Source organism: Drosophila ananassae, chromosome XR (genome assembly GCF_017639315.1).
Source record: "Drosophila ananassae strain 14024-0371.13 chromosome XR, ASM1763931v2, whole genome shotgun sequence".
Classification (NCBI taxonomy): domain Eukaryota; kingdom Metazoa; phylum Arthropoda; class Insecta; order Diptera; family Drosophilidae; genus Drosophila; species Drosophila ananassae.
Genome location: NC_057932.1, coordinates 16,460,065 through 16,478,129, shown reverse-complemented (window position 1 = coordinate 16,478,129; position 18,065 = coordinate 16,460,065). Strand labels below are relative to the sequence as shown.

Below are 18,065 nucleotides of genomic sequence, written 5' to 3'. Positions count from 1 at the left end.
CTATTTTATGTTAAAAATTAATTAAATATGATTTTTAGAATATTTTTTTATTTTAGAAATTGAAAGAAAACACGAAGAACTTTTCTTATTTGATTTTAAATTGGGCTTTTTGGCTTCTCTTGCATTTTTAATATTAAATTATTTAATAAATATTTCAAATCACATTTTCTTGAATATATTTTCTTAGTTTTAAGACTAGTTTTAAGCTCAAACTAATTAGTTAATTAGTCTATATAGTAGAGTCTAGTAGGTATAGACAGAGAGGGAGTTACTTGAGAGTTTCTTACTTTTTTTTTTGAAATGTTTTAACTCATAAAATAATTTATAAATAGATTTAGTTACATTTTAATCAATATTGAATTTTTGTATTTTATTTATACAATATTTAAGTTAAGTTTTAATCTTCTTAAGCTTAGTATTAAATATAAAAACAGTCGAAAGTGAAGTGCCTCCTCCTACAACCAATAATTTCCCTTCCAATATTTTCCCATAACTCCCAAACTTCCATAACTTTTGATAACTTTTATTCAAAAAATTCCTAAGCCCCCGAACTGTTAAATAAATATTTTTAAATAATTCCCAGAAACATCTAAACTAAAAACATCTGCTGATGAAGGTTGTTTTTGGAAAAGAATTTCCCTGCAAAGCCTCAGTGTGTGTATTGTGTCCCGAGTCCTTTGAGAGTCCTGCCATTTGGACCGCCCGCCCTCCCTAGCGTCCTGCTGTTTTATTGTCAATAAAAACAGGAAAGTCAACCTTTTTTTCTCTCCGTGATGGCTGGCAAGTCGTTTATTTGCATTCTGGGCAGAATGGCAGACTGGCAGACTGGCGGACTGGGCGCAGTGGGCCAAGTATAAGTATTCAAAACAGATTTGTTGGCCAGATTGTACAGCGCTAACAGTTCATTACCCAAATGACTGTTTCTGGAGGGGGTCCTGGCTGTGGGGGCACTGTGGGTGGGGGCGATTTGCTTCAAAAAGGTTTCATTACAATTTCGGGGAAAAGTTTTCCTTTCCAGACGACAAGGACGAGGACTGGAGGACGAGAAGGACGACTCCTTGGTAGTTTGCGATTTGATTTAAAAGTTGGAGCCTCTAGAGGAGGGAGGAGGAGGAGGTCCTCCTTCCTTCCTTCCTTCTTTTTTTCTCTCTGGCAGAGGCAAACTTTTTAATAGTTATTCATACAAAATCATTTACGAGTGGCCCCCTACAGGGGGGTAACAACATATGCCCGCTGCATAAGGGCAACTTGCCGGAGAGTGGCCAGAAATTGTAGCCACGGAGGCGGAAAATAAGGAAACTTTTCCCTTTGTGGGAGTGGGAAATTATCATTTTGTCCTCCACTCCACTCTATGGAGTGTGTGCTTGTTTTCTCGATTAGAAGTCCTTCCGGAAGGGTTACAGTCCTGTCTGCGAATCTGTTTCTAGACTGAGCCAGTCTTTTAGTTTAAGGACTCTAGGCTCTAATATTTCTAGTGGTTATAATTTACTTTTAACTTTGTAGATTACTATATTTATTACTATATCTACTATATTTCTAGGTACTGTAATTTATACTAAACTCGCTTAAGGAACATCTCCAGAGCTATCAGAACCTTGTCCGCTTGTCCTTTAATCTGTTTCTAGACTCTAGAATTATATTATATTATAATTTACACTAAACTTTGTAAATTAAATAATTATTATGGTTTTATAAACCGATCCAGAGCTCTGACAGGCTTGTCCGCTTGTCCCTATGTCCGCCAAGTTACTTCTATACCAAGATAGTCTCCCAGTTTCTAGGATCTATTAGAATCTAGACTCTACTACCTCTAGGTATTATAATTTATACTTAATTATGTTAAGTATCTAAACATACTCGCTTTAAAAACATCTCTAGAGCTCTCAGAGCCTTGTCCGCTTGTCCGTTTGTCCGCTAATCTGTTTCTAGACTAAGTTAGTCCTCAAGCTTTTCAAGTCTAGGCTCTATTGGCCCTAGTTTTCCTCTTCTACAGCTAGTCTCTAGTCAATCCCGCTTAAAAAACAGCTCTAGAGTGCCTACAGACTTGTCCGCCTGTCCGTGTGTCCGCCAAACTACAGTTTCAGAGCAATTGGCTCAAGATTTGGTACACAACCTGCTGGAAGTGAACTACAAGTATATAAAGTGGAGTAGAACCGATGGGATGAGTATATAATAGGCTGTTAAATAGTTATATAATCTATAACTATAACTGATAGATCTTTGAAGATAGACTTCTCACAGATGGGTAGACTTAAGATAGACTTTTTGTACTGATATTCTGATACACTGATTCTACTGCCACCTCCCCTATAACTTACTTACCTTTTCCGCCTCATTTAACTTCCAAGCAGACAATTATGCCGGCCACCATGTGGTCTAGAGCTATCTGATTGATCATTTAATGCCCAGGTCTTTGAAAGGACTTGGCAGGACTTACCGCGACTCCTAAAATACCACCATCCCAGCATCCGTCTCCCGCTTAATGAGAAAATAACTTGGAAGCGGCCATAAATTCATTTCCGCCCTTTGTTTAATTTCCTCTGCTATCCGAAAACTTTTCGCTACGCGCGAATTCATATGTAATTACAATTACGCCGTAATCTCGGCTGTCCGGGTGGCGGTGTCACACCACCTATTGCCATCTAGTGCCACCCAGTCCTCCTCGGTCAAGGTCGCGCCAAAGTTCGCGCCTGTAGGTGAGGCGGCGGCATACGGTGCGTATACTTGATGTTCGTTGCCCCCTCGTGCCAGAGGCCCCAGAGCCGAATCAATTAAAGCTCTTCGATGCAGACTTCAAAGGGGGGTCTCCCTGTAATTATAAAATCAATTCAACTATTTCTCTACGAATCGGGTCCAAATGCCAAGTCGTTGAACCTTCTGGCCGCCACAAATTATTGTTTTCGGAGGCAATTATTTTAGAGAGGTCCTTGGGGCAGGATGGCATGGAATATTCATTGACATTCTGGAACTAAAAAGGAGTAGCTGAAAGGATAGGCTCTGGGAGGCAATTGCTGGAACTAGAAACAGACCCACTCCCCCTATCCTTTGGTTCCTCTACTAATTTTGATCCTTTTCTCGCAGGACTATCTGCCCCAACTGGCCGGCATCGGAGTGTGCGTTGTTAACTTGATGGACGACATGCAGGAGTACCAGCGCGGACTCTTCCTTCTCATGTGAGTATATTAAGATGTCCTTTTAGTCCTTCCCCCCCTTGACTTTCTTGTTCTTCAATACCCAAAGGTACTGTGGTCCCGCCATCCTGCTCTCCTACCTGTACATTCGCACCTCCCAGGAGCTGCGGCCCCCCGAAGGACCCTTCGCCGTGATGATGTACGAGCACCGAGCCGATCTCCGGATGCGACAGAGGTGAGTCCTGGCTCCTGCCGATGCGATTTAGTTGCTAATTGGACTGATTAATTCGGTGATTTGGCAATCACAGACCAAGGACCCGAACTGGCCTGGCCGGGTAATCCGAACGCCCATTAGTCACCGCTAATGAGTTTCAACTCTTCTTTGGATCTCTCTCCAGCCGGGCTTTCGGGGGATACTTTTTCAATAAATTACAAACTCATTTTTAATGCGAAAGGGGGATTAATTAGGGGGGGGGTTTCCTATAATCTTTATTTCTTTTGTTAATTGCTCTAAGGCCTGAAGATTTTTTATTTTTCTTTGTGTTTTTTAGGCTTTTTTGTGCCATTTTTTTATTCTTAGAGCCTTGGGGGTCTGTTATAATTTAGGTCACAAGAATAAAAGGCATCTCCGTTCTCTAAAATATATATATTCCTGATCAAGATCAGGTCTCTTCAGAAAAGACTGCTGAAAATGGTACGCTAGAAACTAAAAAAAATACTAAAAATATTAAATAAATTAAGGGAGTATTTTAGCAGCCTAGAAAAAAGGATAATAAATAAATACTATTTATTTATTTTATTTATTTATTTATTTATATATACTATTTATTAAATAGTAATATAATAATAAAGTCTAACCAAGAAACTCTAATAATAAATATTAAATAAAATAACTGGCTAACCCGGTAGACTTTCTACTGCCTTTACCCATATATCTATATATATATCTATCTATATATCTATCTATATATCTATCTATCTATCTATCTATATATCTCAATATATACATTCATTTGTGTATATATATGATAGAAATAAAGTTCAAATTAAGTCTAAATTTTATTGAGAAATAGAGAAATACTAAAGAATATAATGAGAACTAGAAAAGGACTGTTTTTAGGGTTTTCCCAGCAATTATTTGAGTTTTTCTCGCCTTTTAGACCTTCCCTAGAATATTTCAAGACTAAGATAAGATATGGAGAGACTAAGGAACAGAAACTAATTTAAATATATATAGAAATAATAATAAACTTGCAATTAGTTCCAGTAATTATTCTCTAAATCCTACTGCCTACTAATTTCAGAAGAAATCCGTATTTCTATTTCATGCTATATCTCAAATATAGTCTCTCTGATATAATAATAATCTTAATAATAATAACAAACAATTATAGTATTTTACTATTTAATAATTTCTTTAAAATATCCCCTCCCCCTTCAGAAACTCTTCAACTTCCTCGGTGGAGCCGCGCCACCTCTCCGGGGGAGGAGTGGCCGGGCTGAGCAATGGCGGCGGGAGCACCTCCCGCTCCTACGACCTCTACAGCGCCGAACTGGACGTGAACCGGGAGAAGCGGAAGCAGAGGAACTTCGGGAGCATGGCCGCCACCCAGGTGGTCTGCATGTGTCCACTGATGATCCTGCGCTTTGCGAAGCTCTCCCTCGAGGAGACCTACGAGAACTCGAAGCACTTCGACTTCACCTACCTGATGTTCGTGTGGGTGGCCTTCCTGCCCACGGTGATCTTTCCGTGCATCTACGCCTCCCAGATACTGCCCAGGTGAGTTGGAACCACAAACTAACTATGTACTAGTTATATACTGACTATATACTAACTTAATACTAACTTAATACTATTTTTTGTCCATCTCCTCCTTCCAGGGACGAACAGGAGCGTCTGAGGGGCTACTTCCGGCTCTCCTCGAAGCGCAAGCAGAAGAACCAGCGCCGCAGCGACGCCACCGGAGGCACTGGAGGCAGCTCCCGCGAGGACTCCATCGAGAAGGACGATCCCTCGAATACCACAGGTAGTGTGCGGCATGGTAGTGTTGGTGGTGGTGTAGGAGGAGGTGGTGGTGGTGGTAATGGGGGGAGTAGCAACCCAGAGAATCTCCAGAAGCATGCCACGAAGCTGCGCCACGAGAGGGAGCGAGCCGGCGGAGGAGATCGCTACTCCGGAGCTCCCTATCGTCAGGGCAAGGAAAGGACTAGGGATAGGGAGAGAGACAGGGATAGGGATAGAGACAGGGATAGGGATAGAGATAGAGACAGGGATAGGGAGAGGCGAGGTGGGAGGGGGCCGGGGGATGCCGGAGTCGTCAACAATCTCGGCAAGGACGTGCGCGGCAAGAAGCACGACGTCAAGATCAACATCATATCCGACGGGGGCACTGGCCACGCCCACCCGCACCGCAAACTGGGCGGCAGTGCCAGCGGCAGCGCCAGCAGCAACCGTAGCCGCCAGGTCCAGGGTCCGGGAGGCCAGGGGTCAAGTCCGGGGCATCGCAGCTCCCTGAAACTGACCGCCGAGTGCCTCTCGAACGTCACGGCCTCCACCTACTGCAACGGGAATGGGAGCGGAAACGGAACCAGCGTCGCCATCCCGGACGACAGCAGCACCAGCAACTACGGGGACGGGGAGGAGAGCTCCGTGGTGAGCAGCATGATGGTGCCGCCGCAGCGGTGGCCTCCGGGCGGCGTCGCCCTCCTGCGCCACAAGGACGTCTCGTTCAGCGAGTGCAGCAGCAGCACCTTCTCCTCCAGCACTTTGGAGCGCGACCTGGAGATCATGGACCAGCTGGAGCGGGAACGGAGCATGGACATCCAGGAGATGTTGCAGCGGGATCGGGAGAGGGAGCGGGAACGGGAACGGGAGAAGGGGGGTCGTGGGCGGCAGCTGCCGGACATCGAGAAGCTATACGCCCAGCGGTCGCCCAAGGGGGGCGGCAAAGGGGGCGTGGCCAGGGGCGGCAGCGGGGAGGGGGGCCTGGCCCTGGTCCTGCCCGGCAGCGATCCCCTCAGCAGCCTCTCCCAGTCCCAGTCCCAGTCCCTGGCCACGGAGTACAGCCTCTGCTCCACTCTGGAGACTAGCGGAGGGTCAGTGGCGCCGCCGTCGGACGAGATCCTTCCGAAGGCGTCCCAGATCCGGCAGAACATCGAGGAGGTGGACGACGAGGAGGTCGTGCCGCCGGACTTCTACGACAGCTATACGCCGGGCGGATCCCAGAACCTGCCGCCCGTCGCCGCCGCCGCCGCCGCCGCCGCCGCCGCTGCCGCTCCGCCCGCCTACCAATACCAGTACAGTCGCAGTCGCTTGAGCCGCAAGAGCTGCGGCTCCGGTTCCATGTCCGGCTCCAGCTCCGGCCACCATCACGGTCACGGTTATGGGCAGCACGGCAGCGGGGGCGTTGGCATCGGCGTCGGCCACTCCGGCCGCAACTCGAAGCGGGACAGCTTCAACTCCCTCAACGGCACCGATCTCATAGCCGGGGCCTTCTGCGAACTGGATCCCACCCAGCCCCTCAACAAGATGGCCGTCATTGAGGGCCGGATGCGCCGGAGCAGTCCCCGGAACGCCAGCTTCAGCTCCGGCTCGGGGGTCTCCGGGGGCAGGAGCTCCATGAAGTCCTCCTCGCGGGACTACGACTACGGACACGGCTCTTCCAGCCACTCGGCTCATCCGGAGCTGGACTTCAGGGAGAATATATTCGCGGAGCTGTAAAGGGGGGCTGGATTTTAGGTCAGGAGAGGGTTGCTTAGAAGAATTCTACAAAGCTAGAAGGTGAAGGTGGTTGGGGAAGAAAGAGACTAGAGTTCTTAGGAGAAGGGAGAAGAATTGCCTAGAAGAATTGGGGTACTGGAAGAGGTTCTTCTTGGAGTGGTCTGGAAGAATTGGAAAGACTTTTAAGATAATCGCAGGAAGAAGGAGCTCTAGAAGAATCGGATTTCTTTCAAAATAAACGAAGGGTTTGGGAGATCTAAAAAGGTCTAAAGAGATCTAAAGATCTAGAGATCGAAAGAGATCTTCAAAAATGAATCTAAAAAACTCTAAAAATAATTCCAAAACTTGTAGAAGAATTCAAAAGAGATCTTGGAGAGATCTAAAGAATTATTAAGAACTCCAAAGAGTCTGGAGATTGAAAATGTTTAAAAAACAAAGAAGATTGAAAAAAATATTTGTAAAAGTGGTCTAAAATAAAAGATGATCCAAAATAAATTGGGAGAAGTTGAGAACTTAAAAGAAAATAAGTTCTAAAATCCAAAAAACAAACGAAAAGATCGGGAGAGAAAAGAAAAGTCTGTGAAGAAAGGCTTCATTAGAAATCAGAGAGAGTCAACAGGAAGAGAAAATCAAACAGGAGCTCGAAGAAAGGTAGAAGAAAATCAGGGGAAGGATAATAGGGATAAAGGAGGGAAATATTTAAAAGCCAAGCTGGGAGTCTGGAGGGGCCTGAAGATAAAAAATCGGAAACGAAAAGCTTTAGCGGAGAGTGTTGGAGAGTTGGAGAGTTGGAGGCAGGAGGTAAGATTTAAGTAGCAAATTATTGCCAGAACGAACAAGAAACTGTCTTTTTTTTTTGTCAGTGTAAGGTATATTGAAGTAAGTTGCTCACAAACACACAAAGAGATATCTGAAAGAGAAGAAAACATAATTATAATATTAAATATTAAATATTATTGGAAAAGTACATCCTTGAAAGGTTGTTGAGAAGCGATTGTTGATTCTTTAAAAGTTTGATGCAAAAGAGATGGGTTTGAACGGGGCTATAAGTTATAAGGACTACAAACTTTAAAAATCAAACATAAATAGTTAAAAATTAATAAAAAAAACAAAGAACAATTAAGAAGAAACTGTGCCAAGAAACAAAATCATGCCCCTTGAGAAAGAAAGAAAAAACGAAAATGTGGATGTCTTTTAAATGTTTAATCTGAGCTGTGCCAGTGTTTTTAAACTTTTTCCCCCCCCAAAGCTACATACATTGAAGAAAATATTATATAAATTATACACAATACGATATATATGTATAGAGATATATATATTAACGAAGCATATATGCTAATATTGAATATTACAAAGAAAATCACAAGAAACCAAAGCAAAGTTTATTGAATGTTAAAGTCAAAACTACAACAAGAATATATATATAGTATAAGAGCTGGCAATTCTTCAGAGCCCCAAAGAATTGCTCACACACACACACTACTACTACTACTACTACTACTACATCTACAACTACAACTACAACTACACTGAAAGAAAATAAGAAAAAAGATAGACAGATATATTCCACAGAAAAAAAATAAAACTAAAGATATGTCTTTAATGATAATATTTAATCCTTAATGTGTCTCCGTGTGTGTGTCTAGTTGATAAGTTGACAATTTTTTCTGTGCTGTTTGTTGTTTGTTTGATTGTTAGTTTGTTGTTGTTGTGGTGCAGAGTGGTGCGATGATATATATATACATATATTTTCGGGTGGTGCGAGAGAACAAAAAACTAATAAAAACAAATTTTATGTGAGTTGAACACACAAAAGGAAATCTCTGAATTTTATTCATGGTGCTGGTGGTGGTGGTGGTGGTGGTGGTGGTAGTGGTACTTTTTTGGGTTAAATCTACAGTAAATACCTACTATGTGAACTCGTAAAATCTCTTCCAGGATCCATCCACCTCAATAAAAGTACGCAGCAGGCCTGGAAAATAATTCGCATTTTGCCATAAACGCGCCCTGGGAGCTCGGTAAGTCCACTGGGGAAATAACAACACCAACAGCAACAAAACCTAAAAAACCAAAAAAAAACAAAAAGGGACACGAATAGGGTCAGTGCACGAGTTCAAAAGTTCAACGCGAAAAGCCACGGATTCCCCCCCAGGCTCCCCTTCTCTCTCTCAGCCTCCGGATAAATGTGCGACTCCGTCGCAGTCTCCGGTTTCGCTTTCGGCTTCGGCTGCCTCCGTCCGTCTGTCCGTTCGTCCGTCCGTCCACCCGTGACCTGACCCACTAAAATGATTAAGTGCCGTTATTTAGCAGCTGGCTAGATTTGTCCTCTTCCCTCCCTTCGACCTCCCTTCGACCCTCGTACTCGCCCCACTTTCCGTTTGTCTCCATTTGCGTTCATCTCTCTTCCTTTTATTTTATTTAACGCATTCCATTCGGGATATACTCTTGCAAGAGGTACTTTTATTTCAGGGACCTTATTTCAGGGAACATTTGGCTAAAAACCCCCTTCTAAGACTGTCTTTTGGTATTTTCCTTTCGGCTCTAAAGCGAAAAGGCTGTAGGGACCCGGAAAAATAATGTCATACTACTCTATGTCCTACAAACTTTGATATCAGTGCCAGTTTACATTATAGTTTATATAGATAGATATAGTTTTTCAGATCAGATTATATCAGAATATAATTCGAAAGAATAGGGTAGGTCTGCTTAGGTGTCAGGTGCCTATTGGCAGAAATACAGGCATCGCTGCCACTCCCAGTATTTTTTTAAGAAGTAAACAAAATATTCCAAAAAAATGTCCCATCCCATTTTTTAATGCAGAATGCTGGGGAATAATTCTACCATTCATTTTAGGTGCTCCACAAAGGAATCGGGTTCCAATTGGAAGAAATACAGGCATCGCTGCCACTCCCAGTTTTTTTTTAGAACGTAAACAAAAAAATCCCAAAAATACTTCCATCCCAGATTCTGATGCAGAATGCTGGGGAATACTTCTACCAATCATTTGAGGTGCTCCGCGTAGGAATCGGGTTCCAATTGGAAGAAATACAGGCATCGCTGCCACTCCCAGTGTTTTTTTTAGAACGTAAACAAAAAAATCCCAAAAATACTTCCATCCCAGATTCTGATGCAGAATGCTGGGGAATACTTCTACCAATCATTTGAGGTGCTCCACAAAGGAATTGGGTTCCAATTGGAAGAAATACAGGCATCGCTGCCACTCCCAGTGTTTTTTTAGAACGTAATCAAAACAAGAAAGGAAAGCTAACTTCGGGCGGAGCCGAAGTTTATATACCCTTGCAGTTCAGTCGCAGTCCGATAGGTGGCGCCACGCATCTATATTATTAGATATACAGCGGATCGTATATAGTCGGCCGATCCTTATGAAATTTGGCATATCGAATTATTTTGACCAAAGAAGCATACATTGAAAATCCCATCCTTCTAACTTGAAAAACAACGAAGTTATGCCATTTCCGATCAATCAGTTATATGGCAGCTATAGGATATAGTCGACCGATCTTTATGAAATTTGGCAGATCGTATAAGTTGGACCAAATAAGAATCCATAGAAAGTCCCAACCTTCTAACTTGAAAAACAACGAAGTTATGCCATTTCCGATCAATCAGTTATATGGCAGCTATAGGATATAGTCGACCGATCCCGGCCGTTCCGACTTATGTACTACCTGCAAAGGAAAGAAGGGTGTGTGCAAAGTTTCAACTCGATAGCTTTAAAACTGAGAGACTAGTTTGCGTAGAAACAGACAGACAGACGGACAGACAGACAGACAGACAGACGGACAGACGGACAGACGGACAGACGGACATGCTTATATCGACTCAGGAGGTGATCCTGATCAAGAATATATATACTTTATAGGGTCGGAGATGTCTCCTTCACTGCGTTGCACACTTTTGACCAAAATTATAATACCCTCTGCAAGGGTATAAAAATCCCAAAAATACTTCCATCCCAGATTCTGATGCAGAATGCTGGGGAATACTTCTACCAATCATTTGAGGTGCTCCGCGTAGGAATCGGGTTCCAATTGGAAGAAATACAGGCATCGCTGCCACTCCCAGTATTTTTTTAAGTACACAAAAAATTCCAAAAAAATGTCCCATCCCATTTTTTGATGCAGAATGCTCTACCATTCATTTCAGGTGCTCTCCTTAGGTGTCAGGTGCATATTGGCAGAAATACGATATCGCTACCACTCCCAGTGTTTTTTTTTTTTAGAGTAAACAAAAAAATCCCATAAATATTCCAGCTCCAGTAGCCCGTACCCGCTTCCTGCAGCCTGTAGCCCGGCTCCAGTAGCTAATACCCGGTTCCTGCAGCCTGTAGCCCGGCTCCAATAGCCCCTACCCAGTTCCTCCAGGCTCCAGTAGGTCCCACCCGGTTTCTAGCCGGGCTCCAGTAGCCCCTACCGGGTTCCTGCAGCCTGCAGCCCGGCTCCAGTAGCTCCTGCCCAGTTTCTGTTGCCCGTAGCCGGGCTCCAGTAGACCGTACCCGGTTCCTGCAGCCCGTAGCCCGGCTCCAGTAGCCCCTACCGGGTTCCTGCAGCCCGGCTCCAGTAGCCCCTACCCGGTTCCTGCAGCCTGTAGCCCGGCTCCAGTAGCCCCTACCGGGTTCCTGCAGCCTGTAGCCCGGCTTCAGTAGCCCCTACCGGGTTCCTGCAGCCTGCAGCCCGGCTCCAGTAGCTCCTGCCCAGCCCGTAGCCGGGCTCCAGTAGACCGTACCCGGTTCCTGCAGCCCGTAGCCCGGCTCCAGTAGCCCCTATCGGGTTCCTGCAGCCTGTAGCCCGGCTCCAGTAGCCCCTACCCGGTCCCCGCTGCCTTTAGCCCGGCTCCAGTAGCTCCTGCCCAGTTTCTGTAGCCCGTAGCCGGGCTCCAGTAGCCCCTACCCGGTTCCTGCAGCCTGTAGCCTGGCTCTAGTAGCCCCTACCCGGTTCCTGTAGCCTGTAGCCCGGCTCCAGTAGCCCCTACCGGGTTCCTGCAGCCTGTAGCCCGGCTCCAGTAGCCCCTACCGGGTTCCTGCAGCCTGCAGCCCGGCTCCAATAGCCCCTACCCAGTTCCTGCAGCCTGTAGCTGGGCTCCAGTAGGTCCCACCCGGTTTTTAGCCGGGCTCCAGTAGCCCCTACCCGGTTCCTGCAGCCTGTAGCCTGGCTCCAGTAGCCCCTACCGGGTTCCTGCAGCCTGTAGCCCGGCTCCAGTAGCCCCTACCGGATTCCTGCAGCCTGCAGCCCGGCTCCAGTAGCCCCTACCGGGTTCCTGCAGCCTGTAGCCCGGCTCCAGTAGCCCCTACCCGGTCCCCGCTGCCTTTAGCCCGGCTCCAGTAGCTCCTGCCCAGTTTCTGTAGCCCGTAGCTGGGCTCCAGTAGCCCCTACCCGGTTCCTGCAGCCTGTAGCCCGGCTCCAGTAGCCCCTACCGGGTTCCTGCAGCCTGTAGCCCGGCTCCAGTAGCCCCTACCGGGTTCCTGCAGCCTGTAGCCCGGCTCCAGTAGCCCCTACCGGGTTCCTGCAGCCTGCAGCCCGGCTCCAGTAGCTCCTGCCCAGTTTCTGTAGCCCGTAGCCGGGCTCCAGTAGACCGTACCCGGTTCCTGCAGCCCGTAGCCCGGCTCCAGTAGCCCCTACCGGGTTCCTGCAGCCTGTAGCCCGGCTCCAGTAGCCCCTACCCGGTCCCCTCTGCCTTTAGCCCGGCTCCAGTAGCTCCTGCCCAGTTTCGGTAGCCCGTAGCCGGGCTCCAGTAGCCCCTACCCGGTTCCTGCAGCCTGTAGCCTGGCTCTAGTAGCCCCTACCCGGTTCCTTTAGCCTGTAGCCCGGATCCAGTAGCCCCTACCGGGTTCCTGCAGCCTGTAGCCCGGCTCCAGTAGCCCCTACCCGGTCCCCGCTGCCTTTAGCCCGGCTCCAGTAGCTCCTGCCCAGTTTCTGTAGCCCGTAGCTGGGCTCCAGTAGCCCCTACCCGGTTCCTGCAGCCTGTAGCCCGGCTCCAGTAGCCCCTACCGGGTTCCTGCAGCCTGTAGCCCGGCTCCAGTAGCCCCTACCGGGTTCCTGCAGCCTGCAGCCCGGCTCCAGTAGCTCCTGCCCAGTTTCGGTAGCCCGTAGCCGGGCTCCAGTAGCCCCTACCCGGTTCCTGCAGCCTGTAGCCTGGCTCTAGTAGCCCCTACCCGGTTCCTTTAGCCTGTAGCCCGGCTCCAGTAGCCCCTACCGGGTTCCTGCAGCCTGTAGCTGGGCTCCAGTAGGTCCCACCCGGTTTCTAGCCGGGCTCCAGTAGCCCCTACCCGGTTCCTGCAGCCTGTAGCCCGGCTCCAGTAGCCCCTACCGGGTTCCTGCAGCCTGCAGCCCGGCTCCAGTAGCTCCTGCCCAGTTTCTGTAGCCCGTAGCCGGGCTCCAGTAGACCGTACCCGGTTCCTGCAGCCCGTAGCCCGGCTCCAGTAGCCCCTACCGGGTTCCTGCAGCCTGTAGCCCGGCTCCAGTAGCCCCTACCCGGTCCCCTCTGCCTTTAGCCCGGCTCCAGTAGCTCCTGCCCAGTTTCGGTAGCCCGTAGCCGGGCTCCAGTAGCCCCTACCCGGTTCCTGCAGCCTGTAGCCTGGCTCTAGTAGCCCCTACCCGGTTCCTTTAGCCTGTAGCCCGGATCCAGTAGCCCCTACCGGGTTCCTGCAGCCTGTAGCTGGGCTCCAGTAGGTCCCACCCGGTTTCTAGCCGGGCTCCAGTAGCCCCTACCCGGTTCCTGCAGCCTGTAGCCCGGCTCCAGTAGCCCCTACCGGGTTCCTGCAGCCTGCAGCCCGGCTCCAGTAGCCCCTACCGGGTTCCTGCAGCCTGTAGCCCGGCTCCAGTAGCCCCTACCCGGTTCCTGAAGCCTGTAGCCCGGCTCCAGTAGCCCCTACCCGGTTCCTGCAGCCTGTAGCCTGGCTCTAGTAGCCCCTACCCGGTTCCTGTAGCCTGTAGCCCGGCTCCAGTAGCCCCTACCGGGTTCCTGCAGCCTGTAGCCCGGCTCCAGTAGCCCCTACCCGGTCCCCGCTGCCTTTAGCCCGGCTCCAGTAGCTCCTGCCCAGTTTCTGTAGCCCGTAGCCGGGCTCCAGTAGCCCCTACCGGGTTCCTGCAGCCTGCAGCCCGGCTCCAGTAGCCCCTACCGGGTTCCTGCAGCCTGTAGCCCGGCTCCAGTAGCCCCTACCCGGTTCCTGAAGCCTGTAGCCCGGCTCCAGTAGCCCCTACCCGGTTCCTGCAGCCTGTAGCCTGGCTCTAGTAGCCCCTACCCGGTTCCTGTAGCCTGTAGCCCGGCTCCAGTAGCCCCTACCGGGTTCCTGCAGCCTGTAGCCCGGCTCCAGTAGCCCCTACCCGGTCCCCGCTGCCTTTAGCCCGGCTCCAGTAGCTCCTGCCCAGTTTCTGTAGCCCGTAGCCGGGCTCCAGTAGCCCCTACCCGGTTCCTGCAGCCTGTAGCCTGGCTCTAGTAGCCCCTACCCGGTTCCTGTAGCCTGTAGCCCGGCTCCAGTAGCCCCTACCGGGTTCCTGCAGCCTGTAGCCCGGCTCCAGTAGCCCCTACCGGGTTCCTGCAGCCTGCAGCCCGGCTCCAATAGCCCCTACCCAGTTCCTGCAGCCTGTAGCTGGGCTCCAGTAGGTCCCACCCGGTTTCTAGCCGGGCTCCAGTAGCCCCTACCCGGTTCCTGCAGCCTGTAGCCTGGCTCCAGTAGCCCCTACCGGGTTCCTGCAGCCTGCAGCCCGGCTCCAGTAGCCCCTACCGGGTTCCTGCAGCCTGCAGCCCGGCTCCAGTAGCCCCTACCGGGTTCCTGCAACCTGTAGCCCGGCTCCAGTAGCCCCTACCCGGTCCCCGCTGCCTTTAGCCCGGCTCCAGTAGCTCCTGCCCAGTTTCTGTAGCCCGTAGCTGGGCTCCAGTAGCCCCTACCCGGTTCCTGCAGCCTGTAGCCCGGCTCCAGTAGCCCCTACCGGGTTCCTGCAGCCTGTAGCCCGGCTCCAGTAGCCCCTACCGGGTTCCTGCAGCCTGCAGCCCGGCTCCAGTAGCTCCTGCCCAGTTTCTGTAGCCCGTAGCCGGGCTCCAGTAGACCGTACCCGGTTCCTGCAGCCCGTAGCCCGGCTCCAGTAGCCCCTACCGGGTTCCTGCAGCCTGTAGCCCGGCTCCAGTAGCCCCTACCCGGTCCCCTCTGCCTTTAGCCCGGCTCCAGTAGCTCCTGCCCAGTTTCGGTAGCCCGTAGCCGGGCTCCAGTAGCCCCTACCCGGTTCCTGCAGCCTGTAGCCTGGCTCTAGTAGCCCCTACCCGGTTCCTTTAGCCTGTAGCCCGGCTCCAGTAGCCCCTACCGGGTTCCTGCAGCCTGTAGCTGGGCTCCAGTAGGTCCCACCCGGTTTCTAGCCGGGCTCCAGTAGCCCCTACCCGGTTCCTGCAGCCTGTAGCCCGGCTCCAGTAGCCCCTACCGGGTTCCTGCAGCCTGCAGCCCGGCTCCAGTAGCTCCTGCCCAGTTTCTGTAGCCCGTAGCCGGGCTCCAGTAGACCGTACCCGGTTCCTGCAGCCCGTAGCCCGGCTCCAGTAACCCCTACCGGGTTCCTGCAGCCTGTAGCCCGGCTCCAGTAGCCCCTACCCGGTCCCCGCTGCCTTTAGCCCGGCTCCAGTAGCTCCTGCCCAGTTTCTGTAGCCTGTAGCCGGGCTCCAGTAGCCCCTACCCGGTTCCTGCAGCCTGTAGCCTGGCTCTAGTAGCCCCTACCCGGTTCCTGTAGCCTGTAGCCCGGCTCCAGTAGCCCCTACCGGGTTCCTGCAGCCTGTATCCCGGCTCCAATAGCCCCTACCCAGTTCCTGCAGCCTGTAGCTGGGCTCCAGTAGGTCCCACCCGGTTTCTAGCCGGGCTCCAGTAGCCCCTACCCGGTTCCTGCAGCCTGTAGCCCGGCTCCAGTAGCCCCCACCCGGTTCCTGCAGCCTGTAGCCCGGCTCCAGTAGCCCCTACTGGGTTCCTGTAGCCTGTAGCCCGGCTCCAATAGCCCCTACCCGGTTCCTGTAGCCTGTAGCCCGGCTCCAGTAGCCCCTACCGGGTTCCTGCAGCCTGTATCCCGGCTCCAATAGCCCCTACCCAGTTCCTGCAGCCTGTAGCTGGGCTCCAGTAGGTCCCACCCGGTTTCTAGCCGGGCTCCAGCATTTACCACACAGCATTTACCACATACATAGATCGTACAGCATAGATCGTACAGCATATACCGCACAGCATTTACCGCACAGCATTTACCGCACAGCATTTACCACACAGCATAGATCGTATAGCATAGATCGTATAGCATAGATCGTACAGCATATACCGCACAGCATTTACCGCACAGCATTTACCGCACAGCATTTACCGCACAGCATTTACCGCACAGCATTTACCGCACAGCATTTACCGCACAGCATTTACCGCACAGCATTTACCGCACAGCATTTACCGCACAGTATTTACCACACAGCATTCACCACATATATAGATCGTATAGCATAGATCGTATAGCATTGATCGTATAGCATAGATCGTATAGCATAGATCGTGCAGCATATACCGCACAGCATTTACCGCACAGCATTTACCGCACAGCATTTACCGCACAGCATTTACCGCACAGCATTTACCGCACAGTATTTACCACACAGCATTTACCACATACATAGATCGTATAGCATAGATCGTATAGCATTGATCGTATAGCATAGATCGTACAGCATATACCGCATAGCATTTACCGCACAGCATTTACCGCACAGCATTTACCGCACAGCATTTACCGCACAGCATTTACCGCACAGCATTTACCACACAGCATAGATCGTATAGCATAGATCGTATAGCATAGATCGTATAGCATTTACCGCACAGCATTTACCGCACAGCATTTACCGCACAGCATTTACCGCACAGCATTTACCGCACAGCATTTACCGCACAGCATTTACCACACAGCATAGATCGTATAGCATAGATCGTATAGCATAGATCGTACAGCATATACCGCACAGCATTTACCGCACAGCATTTACCGCACAGCATTTACCGCACAGCATTTACCGCACAGTATTTACCACACAGCATTTACCACATACATAGATCGTATAGCATAGATCGTATAGCATTGATCGTATAGCATAGATCGTACAGCATATACCGCACAGCATTTACCGCACAGCATTTACCGCACTGCATTTACCGCACTGCATTTACCGCACAGCATTTACCGCACAGCATTTACCGCACTGCATTTACCGCACAGCATTTACCGCACAGCATTTACCGCACAGCATAGATCGTATAGCATAGATCGTATAGCATAGATCGTACAGCATATACCGCACAGCATATACCGCACAGCATTTACCGCACAGCATTTACCACACAGCATATACCGTAGCATACAACATAGGCCGTGCAGCATATACCGTACACCATATGCCGTACAGCAAATGCCGCATGGCATATACAGTACAGCATTGGCCGCATGGGCCGCTGGGCTACTGGAGCCGGGCTACGGGCTGCAGGAACCGGGTACGGTCTACTGGAGCCCGGCTACGGGCTACAGAAACTGGGCAGGAGCTACTGGAGCCGGGCTACAGGCTGCAGGAACCGGGTAGGGGCTACTGGAGCCAGGCTACAGGCTGCAGGAACCCGGTAGGGGCTACTGGAGCCGGGCTACAGGCTACAGGAACCGGGTAGGGGCTACTGGAGCCAGGCTACAGGCTGCAGGAACCGGGTAGGGGCTATTGGAGCCGGGCTACAGGCTGCAGGAACTGGGTAGGGGCTACTGGAGCCGGGCTACAGGCTGCAGGAACCGGGTGGGGGCTATTGGAGCCGGGATACAAGCTGCAGGAACCCGGTAGGGGCTACTGGAGCCGGGCTACAGGCTGCAGGAACTGGGTAGGGGCTACTGGAGCCGGGCTACAGGCTACAGGAACCGGGTAGGGGCTACTGGAGCCCAGCTACAGGCTGCAGGAACTGGGTAGGGGCTATTGGAGCCGGGATACAAGCTGCAGGAACCCGGTAGGGGCTACTGGAGCCGGGCTACAGGCTACAGGAACCGGGTAGGGGCTATTGGAGCCGGGCTACAGGCTACAGGAACCCAGTAGGGGCTACTGGAGCCGGGCTACAGGCTGCAGGAACCGGGTGGGGGCTACTGGAGCCGGGGTTCAGGCTGCAGGAACCCGGTAGGGGCTTCTGGAGCCGGGCTAAAGGCTACAGGAACCGG

The 18,065-nt window shown here is 50.6% G+C and overlaps 1 protein-coding gene across 1 annotated transcript in view; it reads left to right on the top strand.

Annotated features, from left to right (window-relative positions):
* The window catches only part of LOC6505166, a 52,718-nt gene extending 45,393 nt beyond the window's left edge, over positions 1-7,325 (top strand). Inside the window, exons 4-7 of the mRNA XM_032452073.2 lie at positions 3,082-3,173; positions 3,241-3,366; positions 4,573-4,911; positions 5,013-7,325. Of these exons, the coding sequence (XP_032307964.1) occupies positions 3,082-3,173; positions 3,241-3,366; positions 4,573-4,911; positions 5,013-6,852 (2,397 nt within the window). The 3' untranslated portion in view covers positions 6,853-7,325. The remainder of the gene's footprint in view (positions 1-3,081; positions 3,174-3,240; positions 3,367-4,572; positions 4,912-5,012) is intronic.
* Positions 7,326-18,065: the final 10,740 nt, after the last annotated feature.